The sequence below is a fragment of the Pteropus medius genome, unplaced genomic scaffold, assembly GCF_902729225.1.
Source record: "Pteropus medius unplaced genomic scaffold, Ma_sr-lr_union100, whole genome shotgun sequence".
NCBI classification, from domain to species: domain Eukaryota; kingdom Metazoa; phylum Chordata; class Mammalia; order Chiroptera; family Pteropodidae; genus Pteropus; species Pteropus medius.
In genome coordinates this window covers 3,783,673-3,804,490 of record NW_024342469.1, presented here as the reverse complement: position 1 = coordinate 3,804,490, position 20,818 = coordinate 3,783,673, and the positions used below count along the sequence as shown (strand labels likewise).

The 20,818-nt window shown below is 50.3% G+C and overlaps 1 protein-coding gene across 4 annotated transcripts; it reads right to left on the bottom strand.

The window, feature by feature from the left end:
* Nucleotides 1-14,322: 14,322 nt before the first annotated feature.
* On the bottom strand, nucleotides 14,323-19,761 carry RTL6 (retrotransposon Gag like 6). 4 transcript variants are annotated; one of them, XR_005652893.1, is made up of 3 exons: nucleotides 19,620-19,761; nucleotides 16,634-19,404; nucleotides 14,323-16,504 (listed from the first exon to the last, which is right to left on the bottom strand). XR_005652893.1 is itself a non-coding variant. In XM_039863219.1 (2 exons), the coding sequence occupies exon 2, from the start codon at nucleotides 19,131-19,133 to the stop codon at nucleotides 18,414-18,416; it is 720 nt and encodes a 239-aa protein (XP_039719153.1). In that variant the 5' UTR covers nucleotides 19,134-19,404; nucleotides 19,620-19,761; the 3' UTR covers nucleotides 14,323-18,413. The 4 variants fall into 4 exon arrangements, 3 of the variants coding, with proteins under 3 accessions (XP_039719153.1, XP_039719154.1, XP_039719155.1); XM_039863219.1 differs by having other exon boundaries at nucleotides 14,323-19,404; XM_039863220.1 differs by having other exon boundaries at nucleotides 14,323-19,404; nucleotides 19,578-19,718.
* Nucleotides 19,762-20,818: the final 1,057 nt, after the last annotated feature.

The window sequence follows — 20,818 nt, the reverse complement described above, 5'->3', positions numbered from 1 at the left end:
TCAGAATGTCTGCTTTCTTGTTATCTTTGCAAACAGTTCTTCAGGCCCAGTCCAAAGGTTATTCTGCCCTGTTTCAACATTCCAGAGGTTTGAGGCATGAGACGTGCAAGGCAGTTCCTCTGGGGTGGCAGCTCCGGCTCCGTGTTCAAGTGGCTTCGCTTATACTGTTTTCACACTGGTTGGAAGGGTTGAGCTGACATTTAGATGAGACCTTAGGGGTTTGCTGGACAAAGGCGGAGGGGAGCAGAGAGGGGAGGGAGAGGAGCATCTTAGAACGGAAGTGAACCCGGTATGGCTGCAACCACGTGTGTGCGTGCGTGTGTCCCTGTTGTGTGTCCCATGTGAACGTATGCATGCAGGCGTGCCCCCGTGTGTGTCCAAGTGTGTGTACACGCGTGTCGGCGCATGGCGAGATAAACGAGATGGCTGTGTAGGCAGCATCCGGCCGCCATCCCGTGGACGTCCTGCCATGGCGTGAGCTGGGGAAAGCCGTGCGGCCACCGGGAGCATCTTCCCTGAGCATGTCGTCTCGGCCGCATCCGGGCAGGGGCCTGGGGAGGATCGGGTCTTTCGGCGTCTATTTGGGGGTCAGGGCTATGTTAGAACGGAGCCCCGCACTGTCCCGTCTGCAGGGACTCCTGCTCCCCACGAGTTTCGGGTGGTCTCCGAGCACTTGCCTTTTAAAGACTCGGGGGGCTAGGGACGAAAGCTAGGGTTCTTTCTGAGTCGCGGCCTTAAATTTGGACATCAGCCTTGAGACGTCTGTTTCTTAGCAAACGCCTTCCCCAGCCGAGTCGCCCCCACGCCCCAGATTACCTGTGGGCCTGAGCGAGCCACAGTAGTGTGCTCTCCAGGCCGGGCTGCACCTGTGGGAGCCTTCCCAGTGGGTTTTAGGGTCACCTGCGTCAGCTCAGCCAGGCGCGCGGAGCAGGAGTATCAGGAGGGACTGGTCCAGACACTGCCGGCCAGCCCCCCAGCCTCCCTCCCCCGCTGCAGCTCCCAGCTCCGCTCCCAGGAACCCCGCTTGATCAACTTTCTTCTGTTTCCAGCTTTGTCTCTTACTGACCACTGTCAGGAGCAGCCACCGTCTTCCCATATCCAGATGCTTCTCTACCAACGCCCCGGAGACCTGAGGTTCCAGAGGACAGTTCAGCGAGCTGCTGTGCTCCCACGGGACGAGGGCTGGTGGCCCCAGAGAGGCCCCCCGTGCCGGCCCCTCTGCGCTCCGCCCATCGCACACGGCGGGCTCCATTCCCTGCCACCTGGCTCCAGGAAGCCCATCTGAACACTGCCAGCTCAGCTCCCTGACTGCCCTCTCCAGCCAGATGTCCCTCCTGAACTCCAGGCAGATGGAACATCCCGCTGCACCTCCTCGTCCTGCCTAAGACAGAGCCCTGGGCCCAGCTGAATAAGTGGTGGGGGGCAGGGGGGCTTGTTTTGTCTCGTGGAAAAGTCCAGAGGTTGGATTCAGCTGGTTCAGTCCAACAAAGGACAATCTTCTGTCTTTCTGGAATGCTGTCCTCCTTAACCTGTAACTACAAGCCCCATGCTCACAAAACGGCTGCTGAGATCAAGACGCTACCTCTGCATTCCGGGCAGGAAGAAAGACACAAAGATAAATTTAGGAAGGATATGGCAGCTAACTCTGGTACTTTTGCAAAGCTTCCCCAGAAGACATCCCCAGTGATTTTCACTCCCACCTTTTTGGCCGGAATATTGCCACCCCTGACTATAAAAGGGGGACCAGGAGAGCAAGCGGTTTAAATGGGCAAACTGCAGCTCTGCCCCAAATCGGGAAATAGGCTATTAGCTAGGCAACGCGCAGTATCTGTTACCACTTCTAAGAGTTTACTCTGTCTCTGATCACCTCCAAAACAGGGCACTTACTCTCCCCCGGGGTGGGCGGGTGGCAGTTGGGACACCTGAGAGGAGGCAGCAGAACCCCAGGCTTGGGGTCCAGAGCCCACCGAGCCCGGCTCTGGGGCGGACTTGGTGTCTGGCATTTGCACAGACACACGGGACTCTGTGCCTCTTATCAAGAGCTCTCAGTGCCACTCATCAGGGCAGACACATCCATTCTGTCACATGTCCCAGTAACGATGCTTCCTGAGACACAACCACAGGGACCGTCTCCAAGACAAATCACCTCCTGGGCCGCAGAGCAGCTTTCCCTTATCTCTGCATAACCGGCCTCATGGGGTGATAAACAACTCGGGTTGAAATGTCACTTCTGCAAATTGAACTCTGTGGGGCAGAAGGACAACCATTACGTGAATTATGTTCCAAAATTTTCCATTTGTCTCCCGCCTGCCGCTCCGGCTCCCAGCCAGGCGAGTCAGTGTGTGTTTGTGAATGCACGATTCTGGCTTGGCCCTGGCTTCTTCTTCTGGGGGCTCCCTCCCCCCAATGTCCAGGACCTCTGCTCTCCATCCCTCCCTGTGGGCTTACCTGGAGGAGGGACTTGTCCAGGTGTAAACGCTGTGCTTTAGATACACCTGGGTTTGACTGCTGCGGAGCCCAACCTGGGGACTGGGACAAAGGCTAAGAGCAACTGGGGCCTTGGAGCCAATTATCATATTATGCTAATCCTGGTGTTCACATGTTACCTGCATAATGGCTGGTCTATTTTTAAAGCCACCAAAAGGGATTAGTTTCAGCTGTAAGTTTTCCTCCAGCCACAGCAACCGCTCTTTGATTTGTGCTATTCCTAGAGAAGGGACCTGTTTATATTAATGGGGTGGAGACTGGGCCGGAGAAAGGCCACCCCGCCCCCCGCAGGTCCCTGGGGTACACATCTGGCCCCACACCAGTCAGCAGGTCCCAGGAGGCGGGGGCAGTGGGCAGACGCCTTCAACTCCGCACGGAAAGCCTGGGCCTGGAGGCAGATGGACAGAAATCCTCCAGGATGCCAGGGAGGGGAGATGGCAGAGGCGCGGGGTGCAAATGCTGGGCCCCTGCCGTTCCTTCACGCCCCTGAGCTCTGACGGCGAGGGCGACGACGACGGCGGCAACTCCCGTGACCACGCACGCCCGTCTGCCTGACCCCCAGACGGCCGCGCCCGGATTTACCCCGAGCGCCTCCCCAGGGGCGTGGCAGGACCCCCGGCCCCCGCTGCTTCCAGGAGCGACGATGTGCCCCAGAACTAAGCGGTTCACCCGGGGGACAGTGGTGGCCGGCGGTCACGCCCCGGGTGAGACGTTCAACGCAGCGCGCCACCTTTTCAAAGGACGCTGGGAAAGAGTGGGTACAAGCGTGGCGTCGTTTTTTGTTAAAAACGATTACGCGCGCGCACGCACACGCGCACGCACGCACACACACGCACGCGCACGCACACGCACGCGCACGCACAGCTGCGATGGGGGAGTCTGCCCGCAGGGACAGCGACGCGTTCGGAGCCGGCAGCCCGGATCCCCGGGAGGCCTGGGGCGAGCCGGCCGCCCGCGCCCTGGCTCTGCGCCTTCTCCTCTCCACCTCCGTCCACGCCGTGTTCTCCACCCTTCCGCCGATGCACCAGACAGTCTGATTCAGGGCTTTGCATTTGCTGTTCCTCCGCCGGGAGGGGTGGGGGGAGCTTCCCCTTATGCTCCCCATCCCCGCAGGCTTCCCCCTCCCTCTCTTGAGGTCTCTGCTAAAGGGGGGATCACCCCCAGGAAACCGCCCGCTCCCGCCGGGGCTGCCTCTCTCCCAGGAGTATGAGCTCCGTAAGGGCAGGGACTCTGTTAGTGCATGCTGTGTCCCCAGCCCCTAGAGCAGGCCTGGCCCATGCGAAGTGCTCAGAAACTGGTATTTTCCCAGGGTGCCAAAACAGCTCAGTGGGGAGAGCGTAATCTTCTCAACAGATGGCGCTGGGACAACTGGACCTCCACATGCAGAAGAAAGAAGACGCACCCCTACCTCACGCCCTATATAGAAATGGACTCAACATGGATCAGTGACCTAAAAAGAGCTAAACCTATAAAACTCTTAAGAGAAAATGTAGGGGTAAATATTGGATTGAGCAGTGGTTTCTAAAATATGATGCGGAAAGCACAAGCAAGCAAAAAAAAAAAAAATAGGTAAATTGGACTTTATTGAAGTTTGAAAACTTTGGTGCCTCAAAGGACACCATCAAGAAAATGAAAGGACGCCCCACGGAATGGGAGAAAATGTTTACAAATCCCATGCTCACTGAGTAACGACCAATCTGTTTCTTCATTCCTAATGCCCATCACTTCCTCCTTATTACCTTAAGACGCCGTCCAGTTATTATTCCCGCCCCGCGTTTATTGAAGTGGGGGTAGTAGGCTTCCCCGTCTTGCTGCCAATCCTAAAAAGGAAGTTTTCAACATTTCACCAGTAAAGGCATGTCTTCTATAGATTTTGGGGGGTACATACCTTTTATCAGATTAAGGAATTTCTTTATATTACTAGTTTTCTAAGAGTTTCTTTTTTCATGAATGGATATTCGATTTTATTAAATGTTTTTGTGCTGTATCCATTAAAACAACCATGCGATTTTTCTCCTTTAATCTCTCAACATGGCAAAAACGTTTAAGTTTATAATGTTAAATCTACGTTGCGTTTGGTTATTTTTTTTTTAATATTTTGTTTAGAATGTTTGCATCTCTGTTCACGAGTAAGATTTGCCTGTCATCTTTCTTTCTCATATTGTCCTTTTTTTTTTTATGAAGTTAAACTGGTCTCACGAAGTGAGTTGGCAATCTTCCTTCTTTCTTTCTCTGGCAGGGTTTGCATAAGGCATTATTTTTCCATAAGTGTAAGGTAGAATTGAATTCTCTGGCGAAGCCATCTGGACCTGGAGTTTTCTTTGTGGAAAGGTTTTGAGTTACAGATTCAACAGTTATAAGATTGTTCACATTTTCCCTTTTCTTTCTGTGCCAATTTTGGAGCATCGTGTTTTTCTAGAAATGTATTCATTTCGTGTAAAATTTCATATTAAATTGTCACGTTTCTTTTCATGGTAGCCTCTATTTAGTTTCCTATAGCTGCTCTGATAACTTACCACATTCTTGGTGGCCTGGAGCAACGCGAACTTATTTTCTTATGGTCTGGAGGCCTGGAGACCAAAATGGGTTATACTGGGCTGAAATTAGGAGGTCAGCAGGACCCTGCTCCCCGCCAGAGTCTCTAGGGAAGAATCCATTTCTTTGCCTTTTCCAGCTGCTAGCGGCCACCTGTATTCCTCAGCTCTGGCCACTCACCTCATCTTCCAAGTGCCTCCTCTAAGCTCTGCCCCCATCATTAGTCTCCTCTCGTCTCCTACCGCCTCCCTTGTGATCACGTTAGGGGCCCACTGGGTGACCCAGAATGCTCTGCCCGTCTCAAGAACCTTAACCGGATCACATCTGCAAAGCCACTTTGCCATATGAGGTAACGGGTTCCAGAGATGAGGCCCTGAATGTCCGCCCCAGGGCCATTATTCAGCCCGCCACACCCTCTTCCTATCTTTTTAATGTCCTCGAGGTCTGCCATGTCTGCCTTTTCATTCCAGATTTGTTTTCTGTCTCTTTTCTCTTTTTTTTCCTGGGTCAATCTCTCCAGAGATCGTTCTATCAGTCTTGCAAACAAAGGTGACCGGCCAGACCAGACTTGGGTGTGCACAAAGGGAAAATTGGGGACAGGAGCCATCGTCAGGGGGCGGGCCGCCGCAAGCCTTCCCTGCAAGGTCACAAAGGTCTAACTTGGAGAGGGACCGTCCACCCCTGGGCCATGGGGCTTTGACACTGCAAATAAGGGAAGTACCAGCCCTTTCCTGGCAGGTCATGGCAAGCAGCGTGATGGGCAAACCCTGGGCTCCAGCTCTGTCCTGCCAGCTCAGGTCTGAGGTTCACTGGCAGCTCCCAGGTGCGATGGGGCAAGGAACCAACCACTTTTCACCTGGCCAGAACAACTGACTTAAGCAACTTGGCTCTACCTGACTATGATTGCACTATGCACCAAGCCTACTTTTTGGCTAGAGGCCAGTCTTCTGTGAAATAGGCTCAGACAAGTTAACCCTTATCTCTCAAATACTTCTAAAGAATTAATATCTGTTTTTGTTAATTTTCTTACACTTTTCTATTTCAATCATTCCAGGAATCATCTTAATTATTTCCTATTTCCTTTGGCTTAATTCTTCTGTTTTTTGGGTGGTTTCCTTTGTTTTTTTTAACTCCTTGAGATGGATCATTTTTTCAGCCTTGGTTATATTTCAAAGTAATTATTCATGACCATAACTTTCTCCCTAAACTCTGCTTACCTGACTCCCACGTGTTGAGGTGCTTCGCTCTTTTTTTTTAATTCAATTCAAATATTTTCTAACTCACATAATGATTTTTTCCTTGACTTGTGGGTTACTCAGATGAGTATTTTATTCATGACTATCTTGTTGTTACTGATGTATAACTTAATTACCCTGTGTCAGATTTTTGTGTATAACTTCATTCCTTCGAAATGTATCACGTTTTGTTTTACGGCCAAAAATAAGGTCTTTTTTTTAAATGTCTCATCTGTGCTTAAAAACAACATATATTCTGCAACTGAACGTAGGCTTCTTTGTACGTCAGTTAGGTCAAGTGTATTGCATGTTTCAAATCCTCTGTATCCACACTGATTTTTATTATATTAAAAAATAATAAAAATTTGTTATTTTTATTATTTATCAACTTTATTATATCAACTACTGAGGTCTCACAGTACACTTGTGACCTTGCCACTCCCTATGGTCCTGACCATTTTGCTTTAGATATATTGAGACTGTGTTGTTAGGTACAAACGGATTTAGAATTGTCATATTTTTCTGTGAATATAGCCTTTATCGCTAGAGTGTTTCCATCTTCCAACAATTTATAATTATTAATCATTTATAATAAATTTGTAATTCTTTAATAAAGCTTGACTGCCTTTCTTTCGGTTAGTGATCGTACGATATATACTTTTCCATCCTTTTATGTTTTACTTTTCTGCATCCTTAGATATGACCATGTCTCTTGTACACAGCATAAACAGTTTTGAAAAGACATTCTGACCATCTTTGCCTTCCAACTGCAGAATTTGGCCAATTTAATTTTAGTCTAATTTCTGACATATCTGGTTTACATCTATTGTCTTACCTTATCTGTGCCCCATTTACTCTCAGTTCTTGCCTTTTGGGGTCTGTTGAATGTTTTTTATTATTCCATTTTGCCCTCTCTGCTTATTTTATTATGGTTTCCCTAGAAATGCCAATGTATGGCCTTTACTTATTAGACAGGATATCATATCATTGCTCCTTTTCCATGTTCTCAGGCAACGCGAGGACCTAAGGTCTTTTAACTTCTTTTATCCCCTTCATAAATTATATGCTCTTATGTGTGTTTGTGACTGTTAGTCTCGAGTACATTTTAGGCTCCATGAGATTGTACATACGGCCCACATTCATTTAGATCTTTTTAACAAATTTAGTTGATATATAACAAATTTACTGAGCTATAATTTGCATAACACAAAGTTCTCTTTCCTGTTCAAAGTGTATAATTCATTCATTGTGTTTAAGTTTAGTTATGGAACTGTGTGGCCATTGCCATTACGGATTTTAGGACATTTTTATCATCTTCCCCAAAAAAACCCTACGCTGAAGGGATCAAAGACTATCAGTGATGAGCTGGGAGGTGGAGAGATGAGACACATCAAATACGAACATGAGAAGAACATTTCCCAGCGTGAATTCTGAGACATCTTAGGCCTAAAAGAAGATCAGAGAAAGACAAATGATTTCTGTACTCTAATAAAGCAGTTTGGGAGCTAAATGTTCTTAGACATTCTAAATGAACATTGGCAATTTCAAGGTTCAGAGAAGAATTCTAAAAAAAAAAAAAAAAAAAGAAGGAATAAACTTGATTTTGTCCACTATCTCCTGGACTTAAAGCTCTGTTTCCAGCCAATAACTGTTTACAGCCCAGGAAACGTAAACGTTTTTAAGGTGTAAGCTGGAAAGTGGATTCTTTCTCACTTATTAGAAAGTTGGAGGAAGGAAATAATAAAAACATAAGCAGAAATCAATGAGTAAGAAACAAAAAATCCAATAAAACGTGTTAAATCAATAGCCGATTCTTTAAAAATAAAGAAATACAATAGTCAATCTCTGGCCAATGTAATCAACAACAACGGAAAAAAAAGACAGTAGATTAAATTAAGAAGAAAAGAGACATAGACGATTCAGAGGAGGTTTTCAAAGACAGAGAATAACATGCACAATTTTATGCTGATCAATTTGAAAATCTCCATGAAATGAACAATTTCCTATCAAAATACCCAAAATGATTAAAGTAGAAGTAGCTGATTTGGGATGAGAAAAAAATATGTCACTTATCATCTCTGGTCCCTAATACCAGAAATTCCAGTCGATTAAATTTAATGAGACAATAAATGAGTGGGTGGGGTCCTCAACGAGGAAATGCTGATCTCCCTGGAAACCCGGAGGCACTGCCAGGAACCCATGGAATCCAGCATGATCCAGAACGGTAGCCCCGAGGAAAAGAGGGTGAAACCCAGTAATAATCAGAGAACGGAGGGTGAATGAGACGCAATTAAACCAAGTCATCTCAACGAGAAACGGACAAGCCCCGCGTGCAGGCGACTCCACAGCTGGGCTGTGAAACGGGGCTGGAGCTGGGGTGAGGCCAGTGGGGTCTGCAGTTTCGGGGGCGACCTCGCAGTCTATGGCCCGAGAGGGAGCACCCCCTTACACTGGGCGTATGTGTGAACGTCCGTGTCACATAGGTATTTCCATCACGAAAGCTCTGAAGGGGACGCACGAAATGCAACAGGCATAAAAGCTTACTCACACGTTTTCCCCATACGTCTCTGCATTGTTTAACTTTTTGTAAGGATGTATCGTTTTGTTCGTGAACAACTATCTTTAAAACTGAGATGAGAGAGGGACATAATACTCTTTCTCTAGGTAGGCGGAAGATTGTAGATGAATTATATCGTTACCATTATACTCTATTTGCTAAATTTTCTATAATGAGCATGTAGTTTCTATAAAACACAAAAGTTTTATGTTTATAAAATAGAACAAATCAATAAACATTATGAAAAGTTAAGTCCCTGAGAAATAATAAGTGGGTACACACAGCCGACGCATGTGTGTGAAAGGGAGCGGTGACGAGAACTTACTCTACCGACTACTTAAAATAAAAACGATACGAATCACGAATATAAAGCGTTGTTTTTCCTTCTCCTCTTGTTTTTGAAAAGTCGATTCAGGTTTAGGATGTAGAAAGCCACGAGAAAATACCACTCCCAATCTCGCGATGAGAAAAAACTGCGTAATCTACAGAATCAGAATTTTTCTTGGGCCCATGAGAGACCGAGACCATGAGAAATGAAGGGAGGTGAATTCTAAACACCAGCCCCTCCAAGGGGGGACGGGACACAGGGACGGTTCACCTTTAGCAGAGCACAGAGAAAAAGGTGCTGCCATCGAGACAGGTAAGGAGAAAATGCCAACGTTTAATAAATTCTTAAAGGCTGAATATGGGATAGGGTGATGGTTTAGAATTACTGGGAGCCCCAGACACAGTGGAGGCCACGCTCACTCCTGAGCCCCCACTCAATGCCACCAGAATAGTGGGGACAGGTCAGGAGGAGGCCAGAGAAAGCTGCCTGTTCCTTGATGCACAAACTTGCAAAGCCACGCCCTTCCCCCCACCCTCCTCTCCTGGAAAACAGAAGCCTGAAGCCGCGAGGGGAGGGGCCTGGAATGGCCCAACCTCAAGGCCCAGGGCAGACCCACAGCTCTTGGAGAACAAGCTGTGCTCCGACTCAAAACTTAAAAAAGAAGGGCAAATTAAAACCCAAAGTAAGCAGGAGGAAGGAAATAATCGAGATCACAGCAGGAATCAAGGATATGGAAGACAGGAGCCCGGGCAAATCAGTCACATATATGGTGCTTTGCAAAGATCAATAAAATTGATAAACTTCTAATTGGAATAATCAAAACCAAAAAAAAAAAAAAACCTAGAGAAGACACAAATTACCACCGTTATGCAATGAAAGAGATCCCACAGACTTCAAAAAGATAACAAAGGAATATTATGAAGAACTTCTGCAAACAAATTTGCTCGCTTTGATAAAACGGATGAAGTCCTTGAAAGACACATACTACCAAAGCCCGCTAAACGAGAAACAGACTTAGGCCACTAAAGAAAATGGACACCTTCTCACCAAGAAGGAAAACTCTGGGCTCAGTGATTTCACTTGAAATTTCTCTCAAACACTTAAGGAAGAAATAATCCAATCTCACACACACTCATTCAGAAAATGGAGAGGGGAACAGCTCCCAACCTGCTTTGTGAGGTGAGCCCAGCCCCGGTGACAAAGACGCTGCAGAAAAGCAAATGACTGACCAATATCCCTACTGATAATAAGCTCAGATGATACTGGAAAACATTAGCAAATCAAATGCAACATTTACGAAAAGGATAATACTCGGTTACCAAGCTGTGTTTATCCCGAGTATGGGCTTGGTTTATCGCTTGAAAATCAGTTTAATTCACCACGTAAACAGAGTAAAAGAGAAAAAAATATATGCTTGTTTAAATCGATGTGGAAAAAGCAGTAGCAAAATTCAGCGCCTGTATGATTTATTTTTAAAACTCTCACAAGTTAGAGATAGATGGAAATTTCACGAATCTGATAAAGGGCATGCATAAGAAACCTTCCAGATAGCATCACGCCCAGTGGTGAAATATCAACCATCTTCCCCAAAGATCAGCAGTGAGGCCAGCTGCCCACTCTCATGACCTGTGCGTGACATTGTACTGGACGTCCTAGTCAGTGCAAAAAGGCAGGACAGAAATAAAAGGCACAGAGAAGGAAAAGACCGTCATAAACTCTCATTATCTACAGACTATATGATCGTGTGTGCAGAAAACCCTAAAGAATCTGGAAAATAAATAAATAGCAGAACTAACAGACGAATAAAGCAAAGACACAGCATATAAGCCAATGTGAATATCAGTTTGGGTTTCACACGTTAGCGAAAAACCAATTGCAAAATTAAAAAAAAAAAATTTAATTCCATTTGCGGTAGCGTCAAGAATCCTAAAATCCTAAAATGAACACAGTCACTTAAGATGTGTAAGTCCCCTGAAGTAAAACTGCTGGGAAAAATGGAAGAAGTCCTAAATAAAGTGAGAGCTAAACCACATTCGTGGCTCGGAAGACTCGATGTTAATCTGCAGATTTAATTTCTTTAATCTGCAGATTTAGTTTCCCTTTAATCTGCAGATTTAATTTCTTCCCAGCCATGGTCCCAGCAGGCTTTTTAAATAGAAACTGATAACCATGATTCTAAAATTTATATGGAATTGCAAAGGACCTAAAATGTATCTGTGACAATAGAAATGTCCTATCGAGCATTTTCAGCGTGGTTACTGAACCTGAGGAACGAAATCTTTAGTGTTACTTTATTTTAATAAATTTAAATAGCCACATGTGTCTGGTGACCTGCGGCACAGACCTAGAGCATCCGACGCAGTCTCAAAAAGGAAAGACATAATTGCAGAATTTACACTGTGGAGTTCAAAGCTTGCTACAAAGTCACAGTAATCAAGACAGCATGGTGCTGGCATGGGAACAGACGAAAAGATTAATGGAACAGAATAGAGGCCAGAAGTCCACCCACCATATTTGGTCATTTGATTTAGACAAAGTCACCAAAGCGGTCCAGTGGAGAAACAGGAAGTCTTCCGACAAGTGGTTCTAAAACGATCGGAAATCCAGCTGGGGAAAAAAAAAAAACACACATTTTGACTCCACCTCGTGTCACCCACAAAATATTCGAGATGAATCAGAGTCCTACATCTAAGAGTTAAGACTATCATTTTTTAAGAAGAAGTTGCAGAGTATCTCTGTGTCCCGGAGGACCGACAATGTGTTCAGGATGGGGGAGCGGCCCTCGGGGACTTCTGGGTGGTGACGTCCAGCGTCCTGACAGGGGCGTGGGCTACCACGGTGCAGGCATTTTTCAAAACTCCTCTGATGGTACACTTAAGACTGATGCTTTCATTATGTGTTAGCTAACCCCCTCCCCTAATAAAGCCTGTTCACGGGCCTTGACGTCTGCTCGGTGACCTGCCCGCCGAAGCACTTGGGCGTGAAGCCTGCACCGGCCGGAGCCCCTCGCCTGTGCGACGCACGTGTGCACTTGTGGTTTGTCGTGGGGCCAAGTCTTTGTCTCCCCATCACATCTTTGGCCTCTAGGACAGCGTCCACCCCACAGCACGTGGAGGCAGTCGTGGCTGGCCCATGTGGCGTAGGCCTGGGACTCACAGCTGTTGTCCGTTGTGCGGTCCTTCTGGTCAACCTCTGAACTTCCTCCAGGCAGCTTCTCTGCCAGCTTCTCTGCCAGGCCCTGGGCTAGGTACTGGGCCCGCTGATCAGCTCTGCCCTCGAGAATAGAGTCTGGGGTGGGGGTGGGGTGTAAGCTCAGTAAGAACGTAAAGTGACAATGTTCAGTAGGTGGGAGCCTGGGGTGCGCGTGGGGACGTAGGGGCACAGCCAGGCCCCCTAACCCAGCCTGGCTGTTCAGGGAGGGTTCTGAGGGAGGACTATCTGATCCTTGTCTTAACACAGGGCTAAGAGCACAGACAGGGAGGCAGGAAGGGTGACACAGGGGGTGGTGGCAGACACAGAGCCAGGCGGAGAGGGATTTGGGAGAAGCATCCGGAGGCCTTGGGAATGGAGCAGGTGTGATGAAGGCGATGAGGCAAGAATGACCCCCAGGCTCCTGGCCTGAGGACAGTAGGGATAGAGCCACCACCCACTGGGCGGAGACCCCTCAGGGTGCGATTCCGCCAGATCGGGGTCATGGGAGCTCACTGAGGATGGAGCCCGGTCTCCAGCCTCAAACTGGACCACGCAGTCAGGTTGGCTGGAGAGCCACAGCGCCTACCTCCACCCCCGGGCAGCGTGGGTGGCCGGGTCCGCGTCAACCCTGGGGTGAGCCAGTAGGGCACTGTGAGCTCTCTAGACTCTTCCAACAGGCACAGATTTTCACCTGTTCCCAAAGCAACCAGCATTTGTAGAGAAGCCTGTAGTGAGACGGCAGGGGCGGGGCCTTCTGGGGTGGGAAGGGGCCACCCGGTCCCATAGCCCTCCGCCCTGCACACGGCTCCCCAAAGCATCCACACCTTTCCAGCCCTGCACCTGCTACCGACATTTCGGGAAAATCTTAGAATTAATTTTTTTAATTCATCTGGTAAGAACAGCAAAGAAAACTTGAAGGAAGAACCTTACTTGATATGAATACAAATTGGAAAACTAAAATCACTTTTTTAAGATAAATGGGTCGATAGATAAAAGTTGGCCCTATAATAGATAAGATTTTCAAATGTGATGAATAACACACATCAAACAGGGAAAGGGTCTCTATGAGCTCAGGACATTTGTTTTAAGTATTTCGGGCCTCACTTCATGCTACACGCAATTAATTCCAGAACTGGTTATGGATTCTGAAAAGACCTTGACATTTCAAGCAGCAAGAGAACCACGCGGGCTCAGACGAGGACGTTTGCAGGGCCGGCAGCTCATCTGGTCTTCCAGACGGCAGTTCCCACGGCGGGCGGACGGGCCGGCGGGCAAGCCCTTTCTGGGGCCTGGGAGGCAAACGGTTTCCAGTGACATCGAGCCATCCCGTGCCTTTCTGCTGTCTCACGAGTACGCAGTGGAGCTTTTCGAAGGCTGCGCGACATGGGGGCTTACCAAAGACGACGTGCAGAAGCAGGTCTAGGACTCCAGCTGTCTATTAAGCCAGACATTAAAGAAATTTGCAAAAATCTGAAGCCATGCCATTCTTCTAAAACTTTGAGACTTTTCATCAAAATATGCTATTTATGTTAACATGTAATGAGTTCACTGAAACTATCTTAAAACGTTCTCCATTTTTATTTATAAGACAGTAAATATTGTCAAAACCCACATAAGGAAAAGCTCTTCGGGGTCCTGTTTTTACCTGTGCGAAGGAGTTTGGAGACCGAAAGGTGGGAGGGCTGCTCTCGGTCCAAGGCACTTCGGCAAGGCCTGGCGCAGCCACCGCGGATCCCAGCGCCCAGCACATCGTCTGCCCAAGTCCGAGAACGTTTACAGGGTACGTTCGCTGTGCCCGGGTGGGCACGGCTACAGGTGCAATGAGACAGCCGTGACCAAAAGGGACAAAGCATACCTGCCTGCCTGCCTGTGTTCGTCTAGTGGGCACAGTGCCCAGTGAGGAAATGGACTGCCTACATGTAAGGTGAGATCTCAGGAACGCACACACCCGACACACAAAGTAAAAAGTGGCCAACGTGAAGCAAAAATGACGCACAACAGTTTAATATCTTTAATATATAACGAGCTCATACAAATTTATCAGACCCCAGTAGATAAAGGACAGTGACGATCCACGAGAGGAAATACAACTGCGTAACGTGAAAAGGTGTTAAAACTTTGCTAGAAATCAAAGAAACGCCAACTAAAACAAAATGCTGTTTTTTTTTCATTATCGAATTAGCAAAAATTTAGCCAGATGACAAGACTCAGTGCTGGCAAGATGGTAAAATGGGCACATCCATCCTCGCTGGTGGCAGTGTAACTGGATATTCTTATTATGTTTTGTCCATGCATAGTAAGAGCCTTAACGGTTTTCATATTTCATATATTTTAATTCGATAGTCCCACCTCTGAGAATCTACCCGAAAGACATAATGGGACACTGAGAAAGAGCTTTTTGCAATAAGATCTTCATTAATTTCTAACAGTGAGTAATTAGTAACAGCAAAGTGATCCCCCACCACTGTCCCGCTATGTGATGGAAGTACACGGCCATTTCAAAATAAAATTAGTAATACTATAGGAGGGGAGAAATCTGGAAGGAAAAACACCAAAAAGTTAAATTTCACTCTTCTCTTTCTTCTACTTTTTCCAAAATGTCCACAATGTGTAGGTTTGCCGAGAAGACCTAGGTTATAACTTGCTGACGCGGTGTCATTGCAGTGAGGAGCCGGGTTCCTCCCGTCGCTGCTGTGTCTGTGCTGTGCCAACCGCCACCACACCAGGCGTTGTGACCCTAAGATGACAGGGGACCCCGCCTTCACCCTGCACTGGGCCCCCAGTCTGCCCCGTGCCTCCGCCCCCAGGGCCCTACCTCCTGCCACCGTCTCTAAGGTCCTAATCTAATGCTTCCGGAGCAGAGGTGATCTCAGTCTTGCAGCTCTGGCTCCAAAACGGAACATCTGCAAGGATGGCGTCCCTTTTCCCGCCAAAAGCTCCACTCCCCTTGGGCGGCCCCAGCGTGCGTCCTTTTATACAACTGCAGGGCTTGCTCCCTTAAGGCGGCCTGAAGCACACGCCCAGCTCTCCCCCAGAACTGTTCGCTCTCCTCTGGGCCTAACTGCTGGGACCGTGGTCACCCAGGGGCTGGTTCCGCCTCACTTGACGCCAGAAGCTCGTGCATCAGGAACGTCTCACCTGCGCCCTCATGGGCATTCCTCGTTCTGACTGACTCTGCGGAGACTTACCTGAGAGCAACGAAATGGGTCTTTGCTTGCTTTTTCCTAGAAGTCATTGAGTACTTTAGGACACCCAGTCAATCCCAAGGTCACACTGCTATCGGGCCAGGAAGTCACCCCTTTTTCTGAATCCCACCTCAAATGACGCCCTATTACGCAATGAAGCTTACTTACCACATGGGTATGGTGGGGACCAGGAAGCGGTCACAATGCAGCCAATCTCAACACCACGGACAACACGAAACTGTCCCTCACACGCAGCTGAACGCTCCTGCCTGTGCCTTTTAGAAACCGATACCTGTTCCCTTAAATTGAGAGAAATTATAACCCCGAAGTATGTACAAAGCAGCTCCCCTCCCCCACTTCTTTCTTCGGCTTCACCCTCCCAGTCACTGTGGCCTCCATCTGGGCCGCATGGAGCTCGGGTCCCACCCTGTTGAGCTGGGGACTGGGTGTCTTCTACTGGAGCCAGTGGCCTGCCTGGGTGGAGCTTCTTCCGAGTCCAGTGTGGGGGCCACACCCTGAGCCTGGCTCATCTGCTCCTTTCCAAAGTTGCAGGCAGCGGTCAAGGGCACAGATGTACAACAGCTCCAGTCCTAAGCCCACAAACATAGGCGCCAAGACAAACGCAACCAAATCACCAAGCCAAATAAAGCCAGAGCTGCAGCCCGGGATAGGCGTGACAACCCACATGCGAAGGGCCAGGTCACGGCTGAGGACCAGCAGGTGGCATGGCCAGCCCCGGCCCACTGGCTCTGGCCCCGGTAAGCAGCATGACAGAAACCAGCGCCTAACGCAGACACAGCATTTCTACAAACCGCCTGGGTACACCCAGGGGTCGCCGAGACGGCAGAGTCCCTGCCCTGCTCCCACAGGGGGTCCCCTAACCCTGGCTGGGCTGGGCCCTGTGGGAATCTCCAAGGCGACAATTAGCATTGCAGCTTCCTTTTCCCCAGGCGCCACCGTCCCCTGCATCTGTGGCCACCTCCACCTGGCAGGCAGACGAGAAAACAGAGCACAAATAGAAAGTGCCCCGCACCAAGTGGCCCTTGGTGGTCCCACCCCCAGTGGCCCCACTGCGCCCTCCCCCACTCAGGATTGAGGAGCACCATGGTCCCACCTGAACAGCCTTGGCTGGAGTGCAGGGGGGACCCGTGGCCTGTATTCAGGCAGTTGTTCAGCAGGGCGAGCGGGCTAACAGAGTTTACAATTAGCGGGTGACAGTGAGCCACGAACACCAGCAACCACTGAATATCCTTGACCTTGCAAGGCAGTGGTCACTTCAGGAACGCAGTCACTTTTCCCAGCATCGTCAAAACTCTTAGGGAAGTAAGCATGGGTCCTCGGACCCAAGCCCTGGGCATCCCCAGACATGTCTTTGGGTGGGTGCAGAGTCTCTCCTTCCGCAGTCAAGCCAGGACCATCAGGATGGGGCAGATGAGCCCACGGTCATACACCCCTTCCTCCTCATTGTCCAGGCGGTCACGGAAATGCAGTTCATTTGACATTGAAATATGGCGGGAGCATCACCATCCAAAGGGTTTGGCCAAGTCTCATTTAGAAGGTGATTTCTGGGCATTCCCCGCGAGGAAGCACAAGGCCATCCACCACTAAGAGGTGTAACTTGTCCCTCAGAATTAGGACACAGGTGCCGGTTCTGCACTGTCACCACACGAGGACAGAAGTCGTCTGCAGCTCTTTTCCTTTACAAATGCCACACAGCCCTGGTGGCCAGAGGCCAGTACCCCCGGCCTTAACTGCTTACGGGTGCATCCTGGAGGAACTGTGCCTCCAGCTATCAGAGTCCATGTTTTCTTGGACAAAGGCTGGGCAGCTGACGGACAGCCCCGGCACAAGGAGGGCACGCTACGGGGAGGCTCTGGCAACCTAGAGACAGTGTGGGTGGCCGAGGGGCTCATGTGAAAGCCACATGTCACCGGGAGGAGGGAACAAGTCTCAAACCAGACAAGGCCCACCACCATGGCACAGGGTGACTGCACGCTAGTAGCTCGTGGTGATTCCTACTGGAGGCCCAGGGCAGTAAAAGGAGCCACTGGCGTCCACCCCTCGACCTGCAATGGATCTCAGTGCACAAATGCGCTGCCTGTAGCGGCTCGATGGAACTGCCCAGGTCCAAAGTCATGACCTTCTTTGGCAGGCAAGTTCCAGATCCCCGAAATTCCCGGTGCCATTAGAACACTGGCAGCTAACGCCAGGCATCAGTGGAGGTGCATCCTCCAGGAGCTCCCCGCCACCAGCACATCCTCTCCAGGGGGAACAGTGGGCGTACTGACTGCCTACTGCACGCAGAGTGAAGCTGGCCCCAATGCTAGAACTACGCCCCCAGCAGGGACGAGGCCCCTGCCCGCTACACTGGGCCCTGGAAGAGCTGCTGATCACCTATGGGTGGGAAGCCAGACTCCTCTTTCCAGGTCCCCACATCAAGCCGCTGGCCTGACCAAAGGAGCTTCTTTCTGTCATCAGTGAGGACAGGGAACACAGCGAGGAGCTGCCGTGGGGTCTGCACAGGGAGGATAGGGGGCGTCTGTGAACCTAGTCAGGCTGCAGGGGTCGTCAGCCCAAATGGTCCCCAGAGTAGTGTGGAGTCGGTGTGACTGAGTACCAGAGCTGTGGTCGCCAGAAGAGCCGGGGTTGCAAGCGAGAGAGAGGAAATGCATGCACTGAAGCGTGGGTACAAATCTAGCGGGGACACTAGGCAGCGAGCGAGGTGGGTAACAGGGCACCCAAGAGTACGAAGGAAGATCTTCTGGAACAGATCTGGAGAGGCAGAAAGGGGCGTCTTCCAACAAGGAGACGCTGCTGTAGGGGCATTTCTTCTGCGCGGCAAAGGGGGTATGCTACCTGGTGGCTGCGGATGCGACCAGGGCGGTGGCCGGTTCTTAGAGGTTCCGTGCTCGGGTGGGCAGGGCCGGAGCTGGACTAGTCCCGCTGGAGGCTGGATGCACCGGGCAGGGCCCCGTGCCCGTGGCGGCCAGTTGGCGGCACAGCATCTGCCTTTCCCGCACTGCGCGATTGGAGGCAGAAGTCTTCCTGATTTGCGCGCGCCGCGCGTGCCGGAGCGGAGACTTATAGGTTCTCCGCAACTCTGCCAGGAACCCCTGATAGTTGTTTCGCAAGGGGCTGTCAGGTTGCATGTGGGGGATCGCCCACTTCTCTGCCTCCCCGGTCAGCCGGGACACAAGGAACGCCACCCGCTCCGCCTCGCCAGGAAAGCGGGAGGCCTGGAAGATCATAAACCTGTCCATCTGCATCAAGAACCCTGCTAGCTGGCCCGGGTCTCCAGAAAAAGGCTCAGGCAGAGAGGTTGGAGGCGTGGTCATTGGTCGGGCCCCATTTGAGGTAATTGCTGAGATGGGCGGGGTGATCTGCAGCGCACCCGGAATCCGAGCCCTGGTGCGTAACAGGGTCAGCTCTGCCATCACGCTCTCCAGCATGTTGGTGAGATTGGCCTTCTCTGCCCGGAGGGTGGAGGCCTCCCGCCTCAGCGCAGAGTTGGTGAGGCGCAGGGACGTTAGGGTGTCGATGACGTCATCCATTTGGGCACTGGTAGAGGCTGCAGAGGCTGGGGTTTCAGCTTTTGACGTCTGGGGTTGGACCATGTTAGCAGAGGTCGGCCAAAGGCTGAGTGAGGCTAACCTAGAACCTGAGGACCTGCGATGCTAAATTGGGTAGACCTGGACAGAAAGGAGGGAAAGGCTGGGGTTCAAGGCTCAGAGTGAAGGCAGGGCGGATGGAGCCCAAAGATGAGCACAGCAGGGACAAGGCAGGCGGTGCAGGCCTTGGGGATCCCCGATTCCGGACGCAGCTCCTTTATCGCGGGTCTCGCAAGGCCAAGTCCGGTTGCACAGGAGGCTGGGTTTGTTCTGGGGCCTGAAGGATGAAAAAATGTTTTTGAAAATGTTTCGATTGTGGAAAAAAGGGTCGAAGTAGGGGCCGCGGCGCGGGAGGGGCAAAGAGCAGGCGGCGAAGCGGGCGCCGGGCCCGAGGCCCCGTCCCGGCGCGGGGCCGGCACCCACCTGGGGCAGAACAAAGGGCGGACGCACCTGCGGCGGCGCCGGGGCCTGGGGCGGGCGGCGGGCGCGTACCTGGGTCTCCGCGGCTTCCTCCGCGGCTCCGTCTGCCGCGCCGGCCGCAGCCAAGATGGCACGATCGCGGGACGCGGGCAGGCGGATGAGTCACAGCGGCGGGCCGGGGAACTGCTTCCCGGTCAGGTCGGGTCAGGTCAGGCCGTGGCAGCCGCAGCGGCGGGAGGAGGCCTCGGGCGGGATCTGGAGCTGGGCCGCGGCCGGGGTCGCGGCGGAGGGCGGGTCACGGCGCGGCCTCGCGGGGCGGGGCCGGCGCGACGGCGGCAGTGGCGGCGGCGGGTGGGCCTTGCGCAGGCCCCGCTCGTTGCCATGGAGACCGCCCGCTCCGGCGCGCGCCGGCGGCGGCCGAGGCCCCGCCCCGGAAGTGGCGCGCGCAGACTCGTGCCCGCGCGGCCCAGTCCCGCCTCCCGGGGCAACGGCGCCGCGTCCTTCCTCCGCAGCCAATCAGTGATGACTGCGGTTACTGTTACTTTTTATTATCGCAGTAAGTACCTCCTTTCTTTAATTCTCTTTAATTCTTTAATTTCGCTTTAATTCTTCCCAAGACTGCTTGCAAAGCTCTTCTTGTATATGTTGTATCATTTTTTTAATGAAGGTTGTATTTTTATATTTTAACATGAATGCAAATTTAATATGATACATATTTATTGTAGCAAATTTTGATGTCAGAGAAATCTAAAAAAAAAACTTCATGTCACCTAGATCCCTTCACCTGGAGAGAACAAATTGTAATATTTCCCTAGTTCCGCCTAGTCATTTTTCTGATATATTCTCTTACAAATATTAATTTTAGTACCTTCTGAACTATTTTGTACTCTTAACACACTGAATTTTGAGCATTTTCCCATTAAAAATATTTCAAAAGCCTGATTTTCAAATGCTTCCTAGTGTTTCACTTAAATCATGTACCACAATTTAACCATGCTCCTTTTGATGGCTTGCTATCTTATTTTCCATGTGGAAGATTTATAAACCACACTCATATATAAATTCCAGCTTCGTTCTCTGCCATTTTATCCAGGGTAAAAGCCAAAGGGTGAAATTAGTGGGCCAAAGAGTGAGCTATTTGACTCAAGACCTGGCTGACTTTCCACTTGACCTTGCCTAGCTGCCTCTGAATGTCAGTTCCAGGCCAGGGCATGGCTGGAGAGAGAAGACACCCACCTTGCCAGTCTTTTGTGGACACAGTCTTCAGAGAG